The sequence below is a fragment of the Staurois parvus genome, unplaced genomic scaffold (assembly GCF_062004578.1).
Source record: "Staurois parvus isolate SC_StPar_1 unplaced genomic scaffold, SC_StPar_1.0 ptg001227l, whole genome shotgun sequence".
NCBI lineage: Eukaryota > Metazoa > Chordata > Amphibia > Anura > Ranidae > Staurois > Staurois parvus.
The window spans coordinates 895,434-915,322 of record NW_028319023.1 but is presented as its reverse complement, the minus strand read 5'-3'; the positions used below and the strand labels follow the sequence as shown (position 1 = coordinate 915,322).

General features: G+C 46.7%; 1 protein-coding gene across 1 annotated transcript in view; it reads right to left on the bottom strand.

Annotated features, from left to right (window-relative positions):
- Nucleotides 1-4,761: 4,761 nt before the first annotated feature.
- LOC149438009 (receptor-type tyrosine-protein phosphatase U-like) overlaps nucleotides 4,762-19,889 on the bottom strand; it is a 45,390-nt gene continuing 30,262 nt past the window's right edge. The window contains exons 9-12 of the mRNA XM_089660350.1: nucleotides 19,269-19,394; nucleotides 14,204-14,361; nucleotides 12,293-12,428; nucleotides 4,762-5,454 (exon numbers count right to left, since the gene is read on the bottom strand). Of these exons, the coding sequence (XP_089516476.1) occupies nucleotides 5,380-5,454; nucleotides 12,293-12,428; nucleotides 14,204-14,361; nucleotides 19,269-19,394 (495 nt within the window). The 3' untranslated portion in view covers nucleotides 4,762-5,379. The remainder of the gene's footprint in view (nucleotides 5,455-12,292; nucleotides 12,429-14,203; nucleotides 14,362-19,268; nucleotides 19,395-19,889) is intronic.

Sequence of the window (19,889 nt, the reverse complement as noted above, 5' to 3'; positions counted from 1 at the left end):
ATGTGATCTCTGTGATCATTCACAGATTTCACATGTAGTAAGCAATGATGTCAGATGTGACATCTTGCTTACTACTGTTCATGTGATCACTGATTGGGACCTCACACAGAGGTCCTGTAGAGCAATCAGTGTTCCACGGTGTCCTCACCGGATTGCCGTGCCATGCGCTCCCAGGGAGCGTGCATAGGCAGGGAAGTGGGAGGATGTTTATAAACGTCCACACGCTCCTGCACTGCTCCAGTTCGGCCGTTTATGTACATGGGCTGGACGGGAAGTGGTTAACGGGTTCTGTCTCCACCAATGTGACTCAAGGCGCAGCAACTCGCGCTCTCAGCACATATGTATTTTCTGATGGTGTGCAAATATGAGGCTGCTTTGCGTCTTGGCGTCATTTAATTGCCATTAGACTCCGTGTGTGTCCCCTTGTGTGTCTGTACCAAGTCCGAACATTGCAGGGGAGACTGGTCTGGAGACACTGAGACTGGTATGACAGTGATCAGGAACATTGTTGCTAGCTTATACTGTTCTGATGATGCTGGGACTGACCATTCTAGTGATCAGGAACACTGTTGCTGGCTTACACTGGTCTAGTGACACTGGGACTGGTGTGGTGGTGATCAGGAATGCCATTGCTGGCTGCACTGATCTGGTGACACTGGGACTGGTGTGGTGGTGATCAGGAACACTGTTGCTGGCTTACACTGATCTGGTGACACTGGGACTGGTGTGGTGGTGATCAGGAACACCGTTGCTGGCTGCACTGGTCTGGTAACAATGGGACTGATGTAGACATGATCAGAAACCCTTTTGCTGGATGTTCTAGTTTGGGTCACTGGGACTGGTGTGGTGGTGATCAGGAATGCCGTTGCTGACTGCACTGGTCTGGTGCCACTGGGACAGGTGAGGGGGTGATCAGGAACATTGTTGCTGGCTTACACAGGTCTGGTGACATTGGGACTGGTATGGAGGTGATCAGGAACGCTGTTGCTGGCTGCATTGGTCTGGTGACACTGGGACTGGTGTGGTGGTGATCAGGAACACCGTTGCTGGCTGCACTGGTCTGGTGACACTGGGACTGGTGTGGTGGTGATCAGGAACGCCGTTGCTGGCTGCATTGGTCTGGTAACAATGGGACTGATGTAGCCATGATCAGGAACCCTTTTGCTGGATGCTCTAGTTTGGGTCACTGGGACTGGTGTGGTGGTGATCAGGAACGCCGTTGCTGGCTGCACTGGTCTGGTGACACTGGGACTGGTGTGGTGGTGATCAGGAACACCGTTGATGGCTGCACTGGTCTGGTGACACTGGGACTGGTGTGGTGGTGATCAGGAACACCGTTGCTGGCTGCACTGGTCTGGTGACACTGGGACTGGTGTGGTGGTGATCAGGAACACCGTTGATGGCTGCATTGGTCTGGTAACAATGGGACTGATGTAGCCATGATCAGGAACCCTTTTGCTGGATGCTCTAGTTTGGGTCACTGGGACTGGTATGGTGGTGATCAGGAACGCCGTTGCTGGCTGCATTGGTCTGGTGACACTGGGACTGGTGTGGTGGTGATCAGGAACACCGTTGCTGGCTGCACTGGTCTGGTGACACTGGGACTGGTGTGGTGGTGATCAGGAACACCGTTGATGGCTGCATTGGTCTGGTAACAATGGGACTGATGTAGCCATGATCAGGAACCCTTTTGCTGGATGCTCTAGTTTGGGTCACTGGGACTGGTGTGGTGGTGATCAGGAACGCCGTTGCTGGCTGCACTGGTCTGGTGACACTGGGACTGGTGTGGTGGTGATCAGGAACACCGTTGATGGCTGCACTGGTCTGGTGACACTGGGACTGGTGTGGTGGTGATCAGGAACACCGTTGCTGGCTGCACTGGTCTGGTGACACTGGGACTGGTGTGGTGGTGATCAGGAACACCGTTGATGGCTGCATTGGTCTGGTAACAATGGGACTGATGTAGCCATGATCAGGAACCCTTTTGCTGGATGCTCTAGTTTGGGTCACTGGGACTGGTATGGTGGTGATCAGGAACGCCATTGCTGGCTGCACTGGTCTGGTGACACTGGGACTGGTGTGGCGGTGATCAGGGACACTGTGGCTGGCTGCACTAATATAGCAACATTGTACTGAAATGTTTAGTGGGCACTGACTGGCTGTATTCTCATACCGTGTCACCAAAGCAGCCAATCAGTGTCCCTGACCACTAATCACCCTACTACAATGTTATCATAGTAACAATGTAATGAGGTGGTCGTGATGGGAGTCACTTTGGGTGGGGGGCCCATGGAACCCAGCTCACTTTGGAGAGGTGGGGAGACCCCTGTCTCAGCTCCCCATATCCCTCTTATGTGTAAGTCACCCTGTGCCTGTTAGGGGTATAGGGTGATCTGTCCTAATATTGGGGTGGGGGGTTGTTGATTGTTTGATGTCATGTGGTTGCATCCCATTGTTCTATTGTGTGTCTTACTTGGGAGCAAACTATTATGGGATTTATGTGTTTTTGAGCTTAGTGGGGGATGCTTCCAGCAGCCCTCCCTCCTAATGGGACTGTCTGCTGGTGTGAAGTTTGAATACCTGTGTGCCTCTTGTTGCTGGGTGTAGGTTGCCCCGCCCTGTGTCATTATGCAGGGAGGGGGGATTGCCCCCCTGAGTATATAAAAATCCAGTTCGAGTTTCAAATAAAGAGCTTCATGTTCAGACAGACTGGCGTCGTCTAGTCTTGTTTGGTCGTCTGTGGTGTCTGTTGTCGGTGTTTGGGCGGGGAAGCGGTATTATAACGGAAGTACCAAAGTGCAGTCTGGGTCGGTTCCGTTACAGTAGTTGATACTGTAAAAAAAAAAGTATTTCCTAAAGTGCCGATCACTGTGAGAGGAAAGGGCGCACTGGCTGAAACATAGAGCCTTTGTTTACAAATTGCTGTGATCGGTCACAGCAGTCACATGGTAAGGGTCAAATTCCATTGGTCCTGTACCACAATCTACTGTGTCCAAAAGGTCACCACGATCACAATTTGCATATAGGTAGTGAGAGTATATGTACGGCCTCCTGCCCCCAGGAAACACCCATCTGGCATTTACAGTGAGGAACAGAAGTATTTAAACACCCTGCGATTTTGCAAGTTCTCCCACTTCTCCATCATGGAGGGTCTGAAATTCACATTATAGATGCATTCCCACTCTGAGAGACAGAATTCAGGAAATCCCATTGTATGATTTGTAAAGAATGTATTTGTCTCGCACGGCTGAACAGAAGTATTTGAACCCCTGAGAAGATCTGTGTTAATATTTTGTACAGAAGTCTTTGTCTGCAATTCCAGAGGTCAGACGTCTCCTGTAGTCCTTGGCCAGGTTTGCACTGCAACAGGGATTTTGGCCGACTCCTCCACACCGATCTCCTCTAGATCTGTCAGGTTTCGGGGCTGTCGCTGAGCAACACGGAGTTTCAGCTCCCTCCAAAGATGTTCTATTGGATTTAGGTCTGGAGACTGGCTAGGCCACTCTAGAACCTTGATATGCTTCTTACGGAGCCACTCCTTGGTTCTCCTGGCTGTGTGCTTCGGGTCGTTGTCATGTTGGAAGACCCAGCCACGACCCATCTTCAATGCTCTGACTGAGGGAAGGAGGTTGTTGCTCAAAATCTCACAATAAATGGCCCCATTCATCCTCTCCTCAATACAGTGCAGTCGTCCTGTCCCCTTCACAGAAAAGCACCCCCAAAGCATGATGTTACCACCCCCATGCTTCACAGTAGGGATGGTGTTCTTGGGATGCAACTCATCCTTCTTTTTCCTCCAAACACGACAAGTGAAGTTTAGACCAAAAAGTTCTACTTTGGTCTCATCTGACCACATGACTTTCTCCCATGCCTCCTCTGGATCATCCAGATGGTCATTGGCAACCTTCAGACGGGCCTGGACATGTGATGACTGGAGCAGGGGAACCTTCAGACGGGCCTGGACATGTGATGACTGGAGCAGGGGAACCTTCCGTGCAATGCATGATTTGAAACCATGACGGCGTAGTGTTCTACCGACAGTGACCTTTGAAACTGTGGCCCCAGCTCTCTTCATGTCATTGACCAGCTCCTCCCTTGTAGTTCTGGGCTGATTCCTCACCTTTCTTATCATCAGTGATACCCCACGAGGTGACATCTTGCATGGAGCCCCAGTCCGAGGGAGACTGACAGTCGTCTTTAGCCTCTTCCATTTTCTAACAATTGCTCCAAGAGTTGATCTATTTTCACCAAGCTGCTTGGCAATTGCCCCGTAGCCCTTTCCAGCCTTGTGGAGGTCCACAATTTTGTCTCTGGTGTCTTTTGGTCTTGCCCATGGTAGTAGTTGGCGTCTGACTGACTGTGGGGTGGACAGGTGTCTTTAAAGAGCTCAGACAGGTGCTACTAAGTGAGATGAATGAGTGGAGTAGAGGTGGACTTTTTAAAAGGCGCAGTAACAGGTCTTTGAGAGCCAGAATTCTTGCTGTTTCTTAGGTGTTCAAATACTTACAGTATGTTCAGCCGTGCGAGACAAATACATTCTTTACAAATCATACAATGTGATTTCCTGAATTTTTTTTTTAATTCTGTCCTCAGAGTGGGAATGTCCTACAATGTGAATTTCAGACCCTCCATGATTTCTAAGTGGGAGAACTTACAAAATCGCAGGGGGTTCAAATACTTCTGTTCCTCACTGTATATACAATGGCCAAATGGAATTTTGTTACTTAAATAGACAATTTATATTTTATTACATATCCGGGTTTGTAGTTTCTCCCCCTCACTGTATGGTGAAGACTAATCATTTGTTGGCTGTCGGAGCTGATGGTAAGACTTGCTGTCATTGAGGGAAACAGCAAAGTGCAATCACTGTGTAGAACCACCAGAAACAATGATACAGAATTACAAACTATCCATGGAAACAAGGTGTCGGCACTGACACACATTCATAAAACTTATCACTGGAATAATCACAGTGTTTATTATTGATATAATTATTATGCAGGATTTATATTGCCCCAAAAGTCTGCACAGAACTTTACAAAAAAAAAGATTTACATATAGAACACATAAAAAAAAATCAAATTAATGCATAGATCCCTTTTTTTACAGTTAAGTCTCTATATTGTGAGCTGCGTAATTTACAGAAAGGTCCAAAAGCTCTTTAGTGTGAAGGCACGTCCCCCTTCATCCTGTACTCCCCCTCTTATCCTTCGATGGGTCCCATGTGGACCACCATGCAGAGACCCAGAATGCATTGATGGCATGTCCAGTTCTGTCCATAATTTGGAATTTCATTGAGCCGGGTTCCTGGCTGGATTCTGCTGGTTCCATGGCTGGGGATGTCCCTGGATAACAGGTTTATTATTTAGGGATTATTCATTATTTGAAGTTCCCGTAGGTTTCAAATGAATCCAGATAACTCTGAGCCAGGGTGTAGCAGAAGGAGTATTGTTCCTGCAGAAAGAGGAAAGAACACTTATTTACAGTCCAGGGGCGGACTGACAACTCATGGGGCCTCCGGGCAATAGGGGATCATGGGGCCCCTGTGTCCTTGCCCAAACTCAAAAAAGTCTATGAAAAAGGTACCAGGGGCATCTCATGGGGCCCCTACTGACCCCAGGCCCTGGGGCAGTGCCCGAGTTTCCAAATGGTCAGTCCGCCCCTGTTACAGTCACATTATGGTATTAAAATGGAACTAGACTCTGCTGAACTCTACATTTCCAACATCCACCCTGCTTAACCAATGACACCACCGAGATAATAATGGACATCCTTATCACTTGCCTTGACAATTAGAATGTCCTCCTCGTTGGCCTACCTCTACACAAACTATCCCCCTTCAGTCTATTATGAGTGCTGCTACCAGACTTATGCATCTTACCAACCGCCCATTGACCTCCACCCCTCTCTGCCAATCCCTCTACTGGCTTCTATTCAGTGTCCACGACCCCTATTTACCAATCCCTCCACTGGACTCCACTCAGTGTCCTCCACCCCTCTGCCAATCTCTCCATTGGCTTCCACTCAGTGTCCTCCATGCCTCCATCCCTCTCTACCAATCCCTCCATTGACTTCCATTCAGTGTCCTTCATTCCTCTCTACCAATCCTTCCACACAGTGTTCTCCACCCCTCTCTTCCAATCCTTCCACTGGCTTCCATTCAGTGTTCTCCACCACTCTCTTCCAATCCCTCCACTGTCTTCTATGTAGTGTCCACGATCCCTTTTTACTAATCCCTCCACTGGCTTCTCTTCAGTGTCCTTGACCCCTATTTACTAATCCCTCCACTGGCTTCTATTCAATGTCCACGACCCCTATTTACTAATCCCTCCACTGGCTTCTAGTCAGTGTCCACGACCCCTATTTACTAATCCCTACACTGGCTTCTCTTCAGTGTCCATGACCCCTATTTGCTAATCCCTCCACTGGCTTCCATTCAGTGTCCACCACCCCTCAACTGGCCTCCATTCAGCGTCCACCACCCCTCTCTGCCAATCTCTCCACTGGCCTCCATTCAACGTCCACCACCCCTCTCTGCCAATCCATCCACTGGCATCCACTCAGTGTCCTCCACCCCTCTCTGCCAACCCCTCCACTGGCTTCCATTCAGTGTCCTCCACCCCTCTCTGCCAATCCCTCCACTGGCCTCCATTCAGTATCATCCACCCCTCTCTGCCAATCCATCCACTGGCATCCACTCAGTGTCCTCCATCCCTCTCTGCCAACCCCTCCACTGGCTTCCATTCAGTGTCCTCCACCCCTCTCTGCCAATCCTTCCAGTGGCTTCCATTCAGTGTCCTCCATCCCTCTCTGCCAACCCCTCCACTGGCTTCCATTCAGTGTTCACCACACTTCTCTGCCAATCCCTCCACTGGCTTTCATTCAGTGTTCTCCACCCCTCTCTACTGATCCCTCCACTGGCTTCCATTCAGTGTCCCCACCCTCTGCCAATTCCTCCACTGGCTTCTGTTTACCCAATGGATACAATTCAAATTACTGACTACAACATACAAAGCCATCTGCAACTCTTTCCTGAGTTGCATCACCAACCTCATCTCACAATTTCACCTTAACTGTCCTCTTCACTGCTCTCAAGACCTCCTGCTCCTCCCTTGTCACGTCCTTCCATGCTCACCTCTGTAACTTCTCTAGAGCCTCTCCTTTGTTCTGGAATTCCCTACCCTGATCTATCCAGAGCCTCTCCCATCCTCTGGAACCCTCTACCTCTATCAGTCTGTCTGACTATCTCCTAATCTGTCTACCATCAGGCAATTCCTGAAAGGTCAGATCTTCAAAGAGGTCTTCTTGAATAGCCAGGTTAGGATTATGTAACTCCAAGGCATACTGAGCTGAGCATGTATGGCCAAAGGTGCAGTCAGGAAAAAAATTACACTAGTATATTAGGAAATTAGTTCAAGTGTGGTGCTTCTAAGTGTAGCGCCCTCCTAGTTTAGCTAGGGGGAGCTAGACCCTAATGGTTAGTGAGGAGCAGGTTAGCAGCTCAGGTGTGATAGCCAGAGGGGTTAAATTGTGGTCAGGGCTGAGAGACCCTGCAGGCTATCCCCTCTGGAATTTCCCCCTGCTCAGAGTTTTTCAGAGGAAGGTCTTGGAGGCAGTGGATGGATCTCAGGCTGGCTGCACTATTGAGAGACCTCAGCCAATCCTCAACAGAAGGCTTGACAAGGGGCTGGGACTTCCTTAAAAGTGTTAGAGGCTGCTCAGTAGCAGGTGTGGTAGGGAGAGAGTCAGGTGGAAGAAGGAAAGGCTGAAGGGGGAAGGCTGTAAGGAGACCTAGTGGGATGGGGCCTGCCTGCAAGCCTGGAGCTGGAAAGGAGGAAAACTCGGTACTCACTAACCCCCTGAGCAAGGACCACCTGTACGGCAGGGATGGAGCAGCCCAGCTAATAGGACTAGTAGCAGCAGCCATTCCACAAGCTGTACAGGAGAAGATCTGAGTGAGTACCTACAGCCCCTGGGAGGATAAAGGAAGGAGCACTCTGGTGGGAAACCAGATTAGCCCCCTTCTAGTGACTGTGCGCCTACTTTAAATGAACAGGAGCCAGATCCCCTGCTCAGTAAGTAAGGCTTCAGATTGCTGGGTAAGAGGAGTTCATTTAGGGTCTGGGGTATTTCAACTAGAAGCTGCTGGCTAGCACTCCAACAGAGACTTGTGAATAGTTCAGGAAGTTATCCTCAGATTCCCTTGGGCACTCTATACCCCTCTTACCCTATCCAAGTTCTAATCCCCTCAATAAAACAGCAAATAAAACAACAAAAACAAAGCCTTATTTCTGTCTCCAGATGAAAGCTTGTGCAGAAAATGCTGAATGACTGGCTGTGCAGGACTATAGGGAGACCCAATTCATCAGAAATCCCTAAGGGGGTAGTGCTACATAAGGACACAGTCACCATACCAAATTTTCCATTTAGGATTTTCTTGCCCAATTTTATTTAGAAGAAAATTCATATACCAGAAAATGTTACCCTTACCTTTACGGACTGTCGAACGTTCTATGCATCACGGTGCTGAAACTCTGGAGAACACAGCTGGCACCAAATGTGTCAAAAGCTACTGCTCTAATGAGAGTCAACTATTGCTAATGAAAAATCTCTGTCCCCGAGCACTTTGAGAAATGATAGAAACACTGGGTCAATTGGTGTAACAGCAGAATCTCTGATTGTGGGGACTGTTCTTGGCGTTTTATTGTTGTACTGTAAACCCAATGTGAAATATAAGGCTGTATTGTTTTGCAGTTTTACAATGGAATTGGCAAATGCTCCTTTGTAACTTATTGCATTAAAAACCTTTTGCAACAAACCCTCTGGCCATACCTGCACCTTTGGCTGATCCAGAGGGAGGAAGGAGCTCTGAACTGTTGCTAGCAACTATACTAAAAGGGCTACACTTACAGTACATGAGTTCTGGTAAAACATGGACCCAGGATCGGAGAATTCATCCATTTCAAGTCCTTCAAAGCCTCCACCCTCTCTACCTCATACCAAGTTCTATCAATCTCTGAGGAAACCAAACATTCAGTTTCCTCCACATGGCATAAGAACCCTGGAGCCCATCAACTCAAGGTCACCATAATATCACAATATATTCACTCGCCGGCCACTTTATTATGTCCGCCTGTTCAATTGCTTGGTAACACAAATTGCTAATTAGCCAATCACATGGCAGCAACTCAATGCATTTAGGCATGCAGATGTGGTGAAGACGACTTGCTGATGTTCAAACTGACTATCAGAATGGGGATTTAATTGGCTTTGAATGTAGCATTAATGTTAGTGCCAGACGGGCTGATCTGAGTATTTAAAAAATTGCTGATCTACTGGGATTTTCACGCACAACCATCTCTACCGAGAATGGTCCGAAAAAGAGAAAATATTCAGTGAGCAGCAGTTGTGTGGAGGAAAATGCCTTGTTGATGTCAGAGGAGAATGCGCAGACTGTGTAAGGGAATTCCCGTGAGACGGCTGGTGAGGAGATGTGCGCATGTGCACAGAAATGCACGATCACGCACGGTGAAGATTGGCGCCAGATGAACTATTTAAAAGGTGCCTCTGCCTGTGCTGACTGCTGACTGGTCTTCAGCTGTTCCCCATTTCCTGCTCGTTCCTGTGTGTGATTTCCTTGCTACTGACCCGGCTTGTTGCTGACCTGACTCTTGATTACTCTTCTGCTTGATACTGGTTACTGACTTCGCCTCTGCTCCTGACTTTGGCTTGCTTCTGATTTGGTACCTCGCTGTCCGTCCGTTGATGACCCCGGCTATTCCTATGACATTGCTCCTGTCTCCTATCCCAGCTTCCTGCCTTGTTCTGGTGCACACCTGGCGATCTACCATACTAGCTCTGCATATCACTACTGATCCTGAATCAGAGGTTCATCAGTCTTCCAAAGTCTCCAACTGCAAGAGCTGCAAACAACATCTGCTGGAGCTCTTGTCCCCCTGGTCCCTAGACACCCTCTGTTCCACTTCCAGTGGGGTCAGGGCTAGTGACACAAGTGAGGCCGACCTCATCATTTCAGTCTCCAATCAGGTACGTGACAGACTGGTTCCAGATGATAGAAAGCAACAGTAACTCAAATAACAACTTGTTACACCCAAGGTATAGAATACCATCTCTGAATGCACAACCTGCCCAATCTTGAAGCACATGGTCTACAGCTGCAGAGGACCTCACTGGGTGCCACTCCTATCAGCTAAGAATAGGAAACGAAGGCTACAGGCTCACCAAAATTGGACAATAGAAGATTGGAAAAATGTTGCCTGATCAGTCATGAATTCAGCTGTAACAATCAGATGGTAGGGTCAGAATTTGGCGCGAACAACATGAAAGTATGGATCCATCCTGCCTTGTATCAACAGTTTATGGATGTGCAGCCGACAAATCTGCAGCAACTGCATCATGCTATCATGTCAATATGGACCAAAATCTCTGAGGAATGTTTCCAACACCTTGTTGGATCTATGCCACAAAGAATGAAGGAGGTTCTGAAGGAAAAAGGGGGCCCAGTCTAATACTAGCAAAGTGGACCTAATAAAGTGGCTGGTGAGTATATATTGTGGGGAGATTATACTCGTGTGGCAGATGCTTTTCCATTGAGTTGTGCCAGTCCAAACTGTAATTAAGGGCATGGCAGCCCACTTTTATTAAACCAAATGGAAAGTTCACATAGACATCAGTTCTTCCACATCAATATGAACAAATGAAAGTATCAAACCACCTGACTCCCTTTTTGGCAGCACCACTTCTCTTCTTACCAGTTCCTCTGACTATGTTGTCCAGCTCTACTGGTTCCCTTGGCTCTCTTAGCCTTTAGTTGCAGTGCTCTGTCCTGGCCTCTGAATAGGGGTTCTCCTGACACCCTGAAAGGAGACTTCTGCCCCCTGGGACAAGACCTCCTGTCTCTTGGCTCCTAGCTGGGGCTCCTTGGCCCCCTGGGTGGGACCTCCTGTCTCTTGGCTCCTGGCTGGGGCTCCTCTGACCCCTGGATGGGAACTTCTGTCTCTTGGTTCCTGGCTGGGGCTCCTCTGACCCCTGGGTGGGACCTCCTGTATCTTGGTTCCTGGCTGAAACTCCTGACCCCTGGGTGGGACCTCCTGTCTCTTGGTTCCTGGCTGAAACTCCTGACCCCTGGGTGAGACCTTATCTCTTGGCTCCTGGCTGAGGTTCCTCTGACCCCTGGGTGGGACCTCCTGTCTCTTGGCTCCTAGCTGGGGCTTCTCTGACACCTGAGTGAGACCTCCTGTCTCTTGGATCCTGGCTGGGGCTCCTCTGACCCCTGGGTGAGACCTCCTGTCTCTTGGCTGATGCTCCTCTGACCCCTAGGTGAGACCTCTTGGCTCCTGTCTGGGGTTCTTCTGACCCATGAGTGAGAACTCCTGTCTCTTGGCTCCTGGCTGGGGCTTCTCTGACACCTGAGTGAGACCTCTTGGCTCCTGTCTGGGGTTCCTCTGACCCTTGGGTGAGACCTCCTGTCTCTTGGCTCCTGGATGGGGATTCTCTGACACCTGAGTGAGACCTCTTGTCTCTTGGCTCCTTGCTGGGGCTACTCTGACCCTTGGAACAAGACCTCCTGTCTCTTGGCTTCTGGCTGGGGCTCCTCTGACCCATTGGTGAACCCTCCTGCCTCCTGAACTGGGAGCTCTGAGCTATCCTCAGGTTTCGTACATAACCCTGAAGACCTGTGTATTCAGACAAGCTGCAGGCATTAGACACAGAATTGAAGGTTCCAATCCAGAACTACAGAATCCATAAAAAAACAAAAACACAGCATTCTGCACTCAGAAACAATAGTCCAGAACATTGTATCAACCCTTAATGTGAATCCTGTTACATTCTCCTCCATTTTTGCAGTGTCAGGGTCTTGCTATGTTTTATACACACACACATATATATATATATATATATATACACACACACACACACACACACACACACACACACACAATTTTACAGTATCTCACCTGTAATAAATACATAAAATAAATCTCATTTCCCCTTTAGTTGTCATCTACATGGGGCTGGTGTATTGGGAAGAAGAGACAGGATATAGAATGGTGATAGATCTCAATCGGGGCGGACTGACCATTTGGAAACTTGGGCACTGCCCAAGGGCCCGGGGTCAGTAGAGGGCCCCATGAGATGCCCCTGGTACCTTTTTCATAGGCTTTTTTGAGTTTGGGCAAGGACACAGGGGCCCCATGATCCCCTATTGCCCGGGGGCCCCATGAGTTGTCAGTCCGCCCCTGATCTCAATAGTGCTAAAATACCAACATACCACATCAGGAATGAACTGGCGGCGTCTCCTCCGGAGGGAACGCACAGCCTGCGACACATCTAGACAGCCATCACTGCGGATCTGGTCACAGAGTATGATTCCGGCACAGAAGAGACCCGAGCGGCTTCCTCCATCGCTGTGCAAACACAAAGGATATAAAAAGTCTGGCCTCCTGCTGAAGGAATCCATAACAGGCCCCCTCCTCCCTTCCCCCTCATGCAAAAATTCCTGGGCTCCCTGGGCAGGTCTGGAGACCTGGGAGACAGGGTCAATTGCCATGGTAACCCGACAGGAAGTATCCGGTTACCAATAAGGCACATATCTCTATACTTAAGAGAGAGCAAGGAAACCCCCGTGTGTTCTCCTGGCTGCGTGTGTGAGGAAAGGCTGCGCTGAGTGCCAGCTTCTCTCATACGACCATCCCCCGGCCTCCTCCTCATCTCCCGGACTGTCTGTGCTGCCTGGAATCCCTGCACTGTGGAGGAATCTTCTGCTGTCCCCGTGCATCTGCCTGGCTGGATCTATCCCCTGCCTGGACTTAACCCCTTGCTCTTCATGAACCTGCCTGGACTTAACCCTTCCCTGTCTGGAGCCTCCTGTGTGGACTAACCCTGTGGATTACCATACCCCTGTTGTTCCATATTTCCTTCCAGAGAACTGTACTGTGTTGCTGTGTCTGGTGTGGATCTGTGAACTAAAGGAACTGTTGTCTGTGCCCCAAAAACCTCCCCAATAAAAGCACGTTGGGTTCCGTGCAATCTGTCTCTGTGTGCTCTCTGGTTCTCATGACACAACTCCTCTGAAACCCCAATCTGTCTCCCATTCTGTTGGAGTTTGCCATTCCCTGAAAACGTATCTCTTTTTGGAATGCTATCCTACCTCTACATAACAGCTAAATGAACATTTATCTATCAACTCATCCACCCACAATTACTGCCTCAAGAGTGGACAACATCATCATCCCAGTGTAATTCAAGCATATCTTCTTGGGGGAGAATTGGGTACTATCAACCAAACATGAGAAATGTCCTCCACCATCCCACCGTTCTTCATCATCCCGCTGTCCTTTACCATCAACGCCATCTTGACATATCCCTTTTCCTTCCCTTCCCCTTTATATGACAGCATACTAACCCTCTTGTCTTAATTTATATTGTAAATGTACTGTCCCCCTTACTGGCTCCAGGGATATTGTAAATATTTTTGTTGTAGCTCTTGTGACATCATCCTAGGTGCTACAGAATTCCTATGGCCACCATAGCCAGGAATGAAGAGAGTGCCTTTAGGCCCCTGTGGGATGCCAATTGCTCCTCCTCTCAGCCATCATGGGCCATGCTGTGCTCTCAGTCACAAGGCTTGGGGGTGTGGTCATATTTGATTGGCATTGGGGAGAATGGGTCTCTCCTGTAACAATGGTAAGAACCCTCCATCACTGCCTACATATTGGTGCAGTGCTCAACAGGGTGACAACAATACAATTACTTCACTGCAAATGAAGCTTTTGTTGTCAGAATGCTGAAGGAGGTTGCAGGCATTGGCAGAGTCACAAGGCATTAAAGCCCCACAGTAGAAATCATACAATGCAATATGCAGTGTAATCTTTAACATTTTAAGCTGCTGTTTAAAAAAAAAATTGTACTATAGTTCTGTGTTAAGTCCTGTGGTGCTAGTCCTGGCCTCCCCGTCCTCAATTCACACTTGGCATGAAGTCTGTATGTTTGTCTGGACTTCCTCTGTGCATTCCAGTTTCCACTCACAATTCAAAACAATTCCTCCTAAATCAGTTCACCAGGCCGGCACCAACCCATCATACATCACCAGTCCCTGCATGAGCCATGATCCAATATTGGAACAATTTAAGGTACATTTTTATAGTCAGCCGCCATACCACAGAGGAAATGCTGAACTTACAGGCAGGTCACCAAGATGTGACTTTCTGGCACAGTCAACTGGTGCTTCTCCACCTCTCCAAGTAGGCTGATGAAGCCTGATGGATTCTTCGGGAGAGGTTTGTCCAGGGGCCAGGAGTCCAAGCACCACAGCTTCACCTCCAGGATGTTGTCATAGGTCTGTGGATAACAGAGCTTACTTGTTAGATCCATTGTTCCTGCTATTGAATATACAACACAATCTGAGAAAGTAGAGCCTAAAAGTATTGAGCTCTGTCATTTCAAAGCCATTGTTTCCAAAATTTAGAGACTCTTTAATGACTTGCATAGTACCACTGGATTAGCGTAAGGCCAAACTGGTGCCAATATTAAAAAGGGGTCAAAGTCTTTATTAAGTAATTATAGACCTGTTAGTGTAACTTCTATAGTTGGGAAGATACTGGAGAGTTTAATAAAAGACCACATAGAGGAGTTCTTGCTTGAAAAAATATTTTAGGCAACAGACAGCATGGATTCATGAAAGACAGAAGTTGTCAAACAAATCTGATTTCTTTTTATGAGGAGGTGAACAAAACCTTGGACAGAGAGATGGCGGTGGACGTGGTATACTTGGACAGAGGGGTGGCGGTGGACGTGGTATACTTGGACAGAGGGGTGGCTGTGAACATGGTATACCTGGACAGAGGGGTGGCTGTGAACATGGTATACTTGGACAGAGGGGTAATTGTGGACATGGTATATGTGGACGGAGGGGTGGCTGTGGACGTGGCACACTTGGACAGAGGGGTGACTGTGGATGTGGTAAACCTGGACAGAGGGGTGGCTGTGGACGTGGTAGACTTGGACAAAGGGGTGGTTGTGGATGTGGTAGACTTGGGCAGAGGGATGGTGGTGGACATGCTATACATGGACAGAGGGGTGGTGGTGGACGTGGTATACTTGGATTTTGCAAAAGCATTTGACACAGCTCCCCACACACGGCTAATGTGTAAGGTAAAGTCTACGGGCTGGAAAAGTCTGTATGTAAATGGATAGAAAACTGGCTAAAAGATCGTATTCAGAGAGTAGTGGTTAATGATTTATACTCTGAATGGTCTAGGGGTGTCAGTGGTGTACCCCATGGTTCAGTGTTGTTAGTGAGGTACCCCAAGGTTCAGTGTTATTAGTGAGGTACCCCAAGGCTCAGTGTTATTAGTGGGGTACCCCAAGGTTCAGTGTTATTAGTGGGGTACCCCAAGGTTCAGTGTTATTAGTGGGGTACCCCAAGGTTCAGTGTTATTAGTGGGGTACCCCAAGGTTCATTATTGGGACCCTTACTTTTTAATCTATTTATAAACAATATCGGGTCTGATATTATAAATCCCATTTCAGTCTTTGCAGATGACACCAAGCTGTGCCGGGGAATAACGTCCTTACAGGATGTCTCCAACTTACAAGCCAATCTCAATGCTCTGTGTAATTGGGGGACTATGGGGCCAAGGAGGTTTAATGGTGATAAATGTAAGGTTCTGCACTTGGGGGCTAAGAATATACATGCATCATACATACTAGGGGGGTACAACTGGGGGGGTCAATGGTGAAGAAGGATCTGGGAGGGGAGGGCAATGGTGGAGAAGGATCTGGGAGTTCTGGTAGATCACAAGCTTAATAATAGTATGCAATGCCAAGCTGCGGGTTCTAGAGGTATAGACTCCAGCCAGAGAGAGAGATATAATTTCCCCCGGTACAGATAATTAGTAAGACCTCATCTGGAATATGCAGCTCAGTTTTGGGCTCCGATTTACAAAAAAGAATATTGGGGAACTGGAGAAAGTACAGAGAAGAACTAAACTGATATGAGGCATGGAGGAGCTCAACTATGAGGAAAGATTAGAGGAACCAAATTTATTCTCTCTTGAGAAGAGGAGATTAAGGGGGGATATGATCTCCATGTATAATACATAAGGAGGGGGTATGAACTCCATGTATAATACATAAGGGGGGATATGATCACCATGTATAATACATAAGGGGGGATATGATCTCCATGTATAATACATAAGGGGGGATATGATCTCCATGTATAATACATAAGGGGGATATCATCTCCATGTATAATACATAAGGGGGAGGGATATGATCTCCATGTATAATACATAAGGGGGGATATGATCACCATGTATAATACATAAGGGGGATATCATCTCCATGTATAATACATAAGGGGGAGGGATATGATCTCCATGTATAATACATAAGGGGGGGATATGATCTCCATGTATAATACATAAGGGGGGATATGATCACCAGGTAAAATACATAAGGGGGGATATGATCTCCATGTATAATACATAGGGGGGGATATGATCTCCATGTATAATACATAAGGGGGGATATGATCTCCATGTATAATACATAAGGGGGGGATATGATCTCCATGTATAATACATAAGGGGGGATATGATCTCCATGTATAATACATAAGGGGGGATATGATCTCCATGTATAATACATAAGGGGGGATATGATCTCCATGTATAATACATAAGGGGGGATATGATCTCCATGTATAATACATAAGGGGGGATATGATCACCAGGTATAATACATAAGGGGGGATATGATCACCATGTATAATACATAAGGGGGATATGATCTCCATGTTTAATACATAAGGGGGGATATGATCTCCATGTTTACTACATAAGGGGGGATATGATCTCCATGTATAATACATAAGGGGGGGATATGATCTCCATGTATAATACATAAGGGGGGATATGATCTCCATGTATAATACATAAGGGGGGATATGATCACCATGTATAATACATAAGGGGGATATGATCTCCATGTATAATACATGAAGGGGGGGGGATATGATCTCCATGTATAATACATAAGGGGGGATATGATCTCCATGTATAATAAATAAGGGGGGGATTTGATCTCCATGTATAATACATAAGGGGGGATATGATCTCCATGTATAATACATAAGGGGGGATATGATCACCATGTAGAATACATAAGGGGGGATATGATCTCCATGTATAATACATAAGGGGGGATATGATCACCATGTAGAATACATAAGGGGGGATATGATCTCCATGTATAATACATAAGGGGGGATATGATCACCATGTATAATACATAAGGGGGAGATATGATCTCCATGTACAATACATAAGGGGGAGATATGATCTCCATGTATAATACATAAGGGGGAGATATGATCTCCATGTACAATACATAAGGGGGAGATATAATCTCCATGTATAATACATAAGGGGGGGGATATGATCTCCATGTATAATACATAAGGGGGATATGATCACCATGTATAATACATAAGGGGGATATGATCACCATGTATAATACATAAGGGGGGATATGATCTCCATGTATAATACATAAGGGGGATATGATCTCCATGTATAATACATAAGGGGGATATGATCTCCATGTATAATACATAAGGGGGATATGATCTCCATGTATAATAAATAAGGGGGGATATGATCTCCATGTATAATACATAAGGGGAGATATGATCTCCATGTACAATACATAAGGGGGGATATGATCTCCATGTATAATACATAAGGGGGGATAGGATCTCCATGTATAATACATAAGGGGGAGATATGATCTCCATGTATAATACATAAGGGGGGATATGATCTCCATGTATAATACATAAGGGGGGATATGATCTCCATGTATAATACATAAGGGGGGATATGATCTCCATGTATAATACATAAGGGGGGATATGATCTCCATGTATAATACATAAGGGGGGATATGATCTCCATGTATAATACATAAGGGGGGATATGATCACCAGGTATAATACATAAGGGGGGATATGATCTCCATGTATAATACATAAGGGGGATATGATCTCCATGTTTAATACATAAGGGGGATATGATCTCCATATATAATACATAAGGGGGGGATATGATCTCCATGTATAATACATAAGGGGGGATATGATCTCCATGTATAATACATAAGGGGGATATGATCTCCATGTTTAATACATAAGGGGGGATATGATCTCCATGTATAATACATAAGGGGGGATATGATCTCCATGTATAATACATAAGGGGGGATATGATCTCCATGTATAATACATAAGGGGGGATATGATCTCTATGTATAAATACATCAGTGGTTCATATAGTGAACTCAGTGTAGAGCTATTCACCCTGAGGTGATCACAGAGGACAAGGGGGCGCTCTCTACATCTGGAGGAAAAGAGATTTAATATCCAAATATGGAAAGGCTTCTTCACAGTAAGAGCTGTGAGCATGTGGAATAGACTCCCTCAAGAGTTGGTTCTGGCCAGCTCAGTGGATTGCTTTAAAAAAGTCCTGGATAGGTCTCTCCCAGCTGGTGGACACGGGTAACTTCTGGAGAATGGAAAGTCCTAGGTCTCTCTTTTCTTTCTTTCTCTATCTTTTTCTACTTCTTTTTGTTTATTATTGTTTTCAAGACACACATCCAGTACTTTGTCTTCGAGGTGGACGGGCATATTGTCTATATTACTGATAGCCTAGCAAAGATCTGTCTGATTACCTGTATCATCTCTGATCCAGGGCTGCCTCTTCTGAGCTAAACTTTCTCTTCATATGCTATTGATAGGATTATTGTCCATCAGGCACTGTTATCATTTTACCTGCCTGCGTGCCGCCATTATCCCTTGCAATTGTATTGTATGTTGTACGAGATGCTTCATTTAAAAAGTAAAAAAAATTGCTAATTATACAAAAAGTCCTGGATTCTTTCTTGGATACACAGAATATAACTGGATATAACATTTATAGGTAAAGTTGATCCAGGGAATATCCGATTGCCTCTCGGGGGATCAGGAAGGAATTTTGTTCCTGCAGGAGCAAATTGGATCATGCTTTGCTGGGGGGGTTGCCTTCCTCTGGATCAACTGTGGGTAAAGGATATACACTCCCCCCCCCCCCTTTTATGGTTGAACTCAATGGGCTTGTGTCTTTTTTCAGCCAGACTAACTATGTAACTATGAATATAGAGATTTCCCAGGTTATTGGCTCCTCCAGGTAGCTGCCCCCTGATCTCACCTCTTTGGCCTTCCTCAGGCTGAACTTAAAGCCTGTAAATCCATTCCTAGAAGTCCTTGAGGTCATCCTGACCTTGTACATCCCGTAACTGGCCTCTCCTTTATGTGGGAAGAAACAGCAACCGTTCTGTAGAAGATAAAATGGTTATACTCGTCCCAAGCCACAGGGTTCCATAATACATGTGTACAAATGATAAAAATAACAAAGTAATATTAAGCTAATTGTGTGCAATATTTTCTGAAATGTTGCTATGCTGGTGGAGTCATCTTTCCCCTTTGTTGATACTACAGAAGGTCCTTCATAGCCATGTTGGAGATCTCACTTACTTGGAAGAAAAGTAGGATGGTGAAGGAAGGTGGGAGGGTGAAGAACGGTGACTTGGTAATGGATGGTGAGATGGCAATGGACAGTGGGTTGGTAAAAGATGGCGGGATGTGGAAGGATGGTGGAATGGTGAAAAAAAATAGGATTGTGAAGGACAGTGGGATAATGAATGAAGGTGAGATGATGGACAGTGGGATAATGAATGAATGTGAGATGGTGAAGGACAGTGGGATAGTGAAGGACTGTGAGATGGTGAAGGAAGGTGGGATAGTAAAGGAAGGGGGGATGGTACAGGAT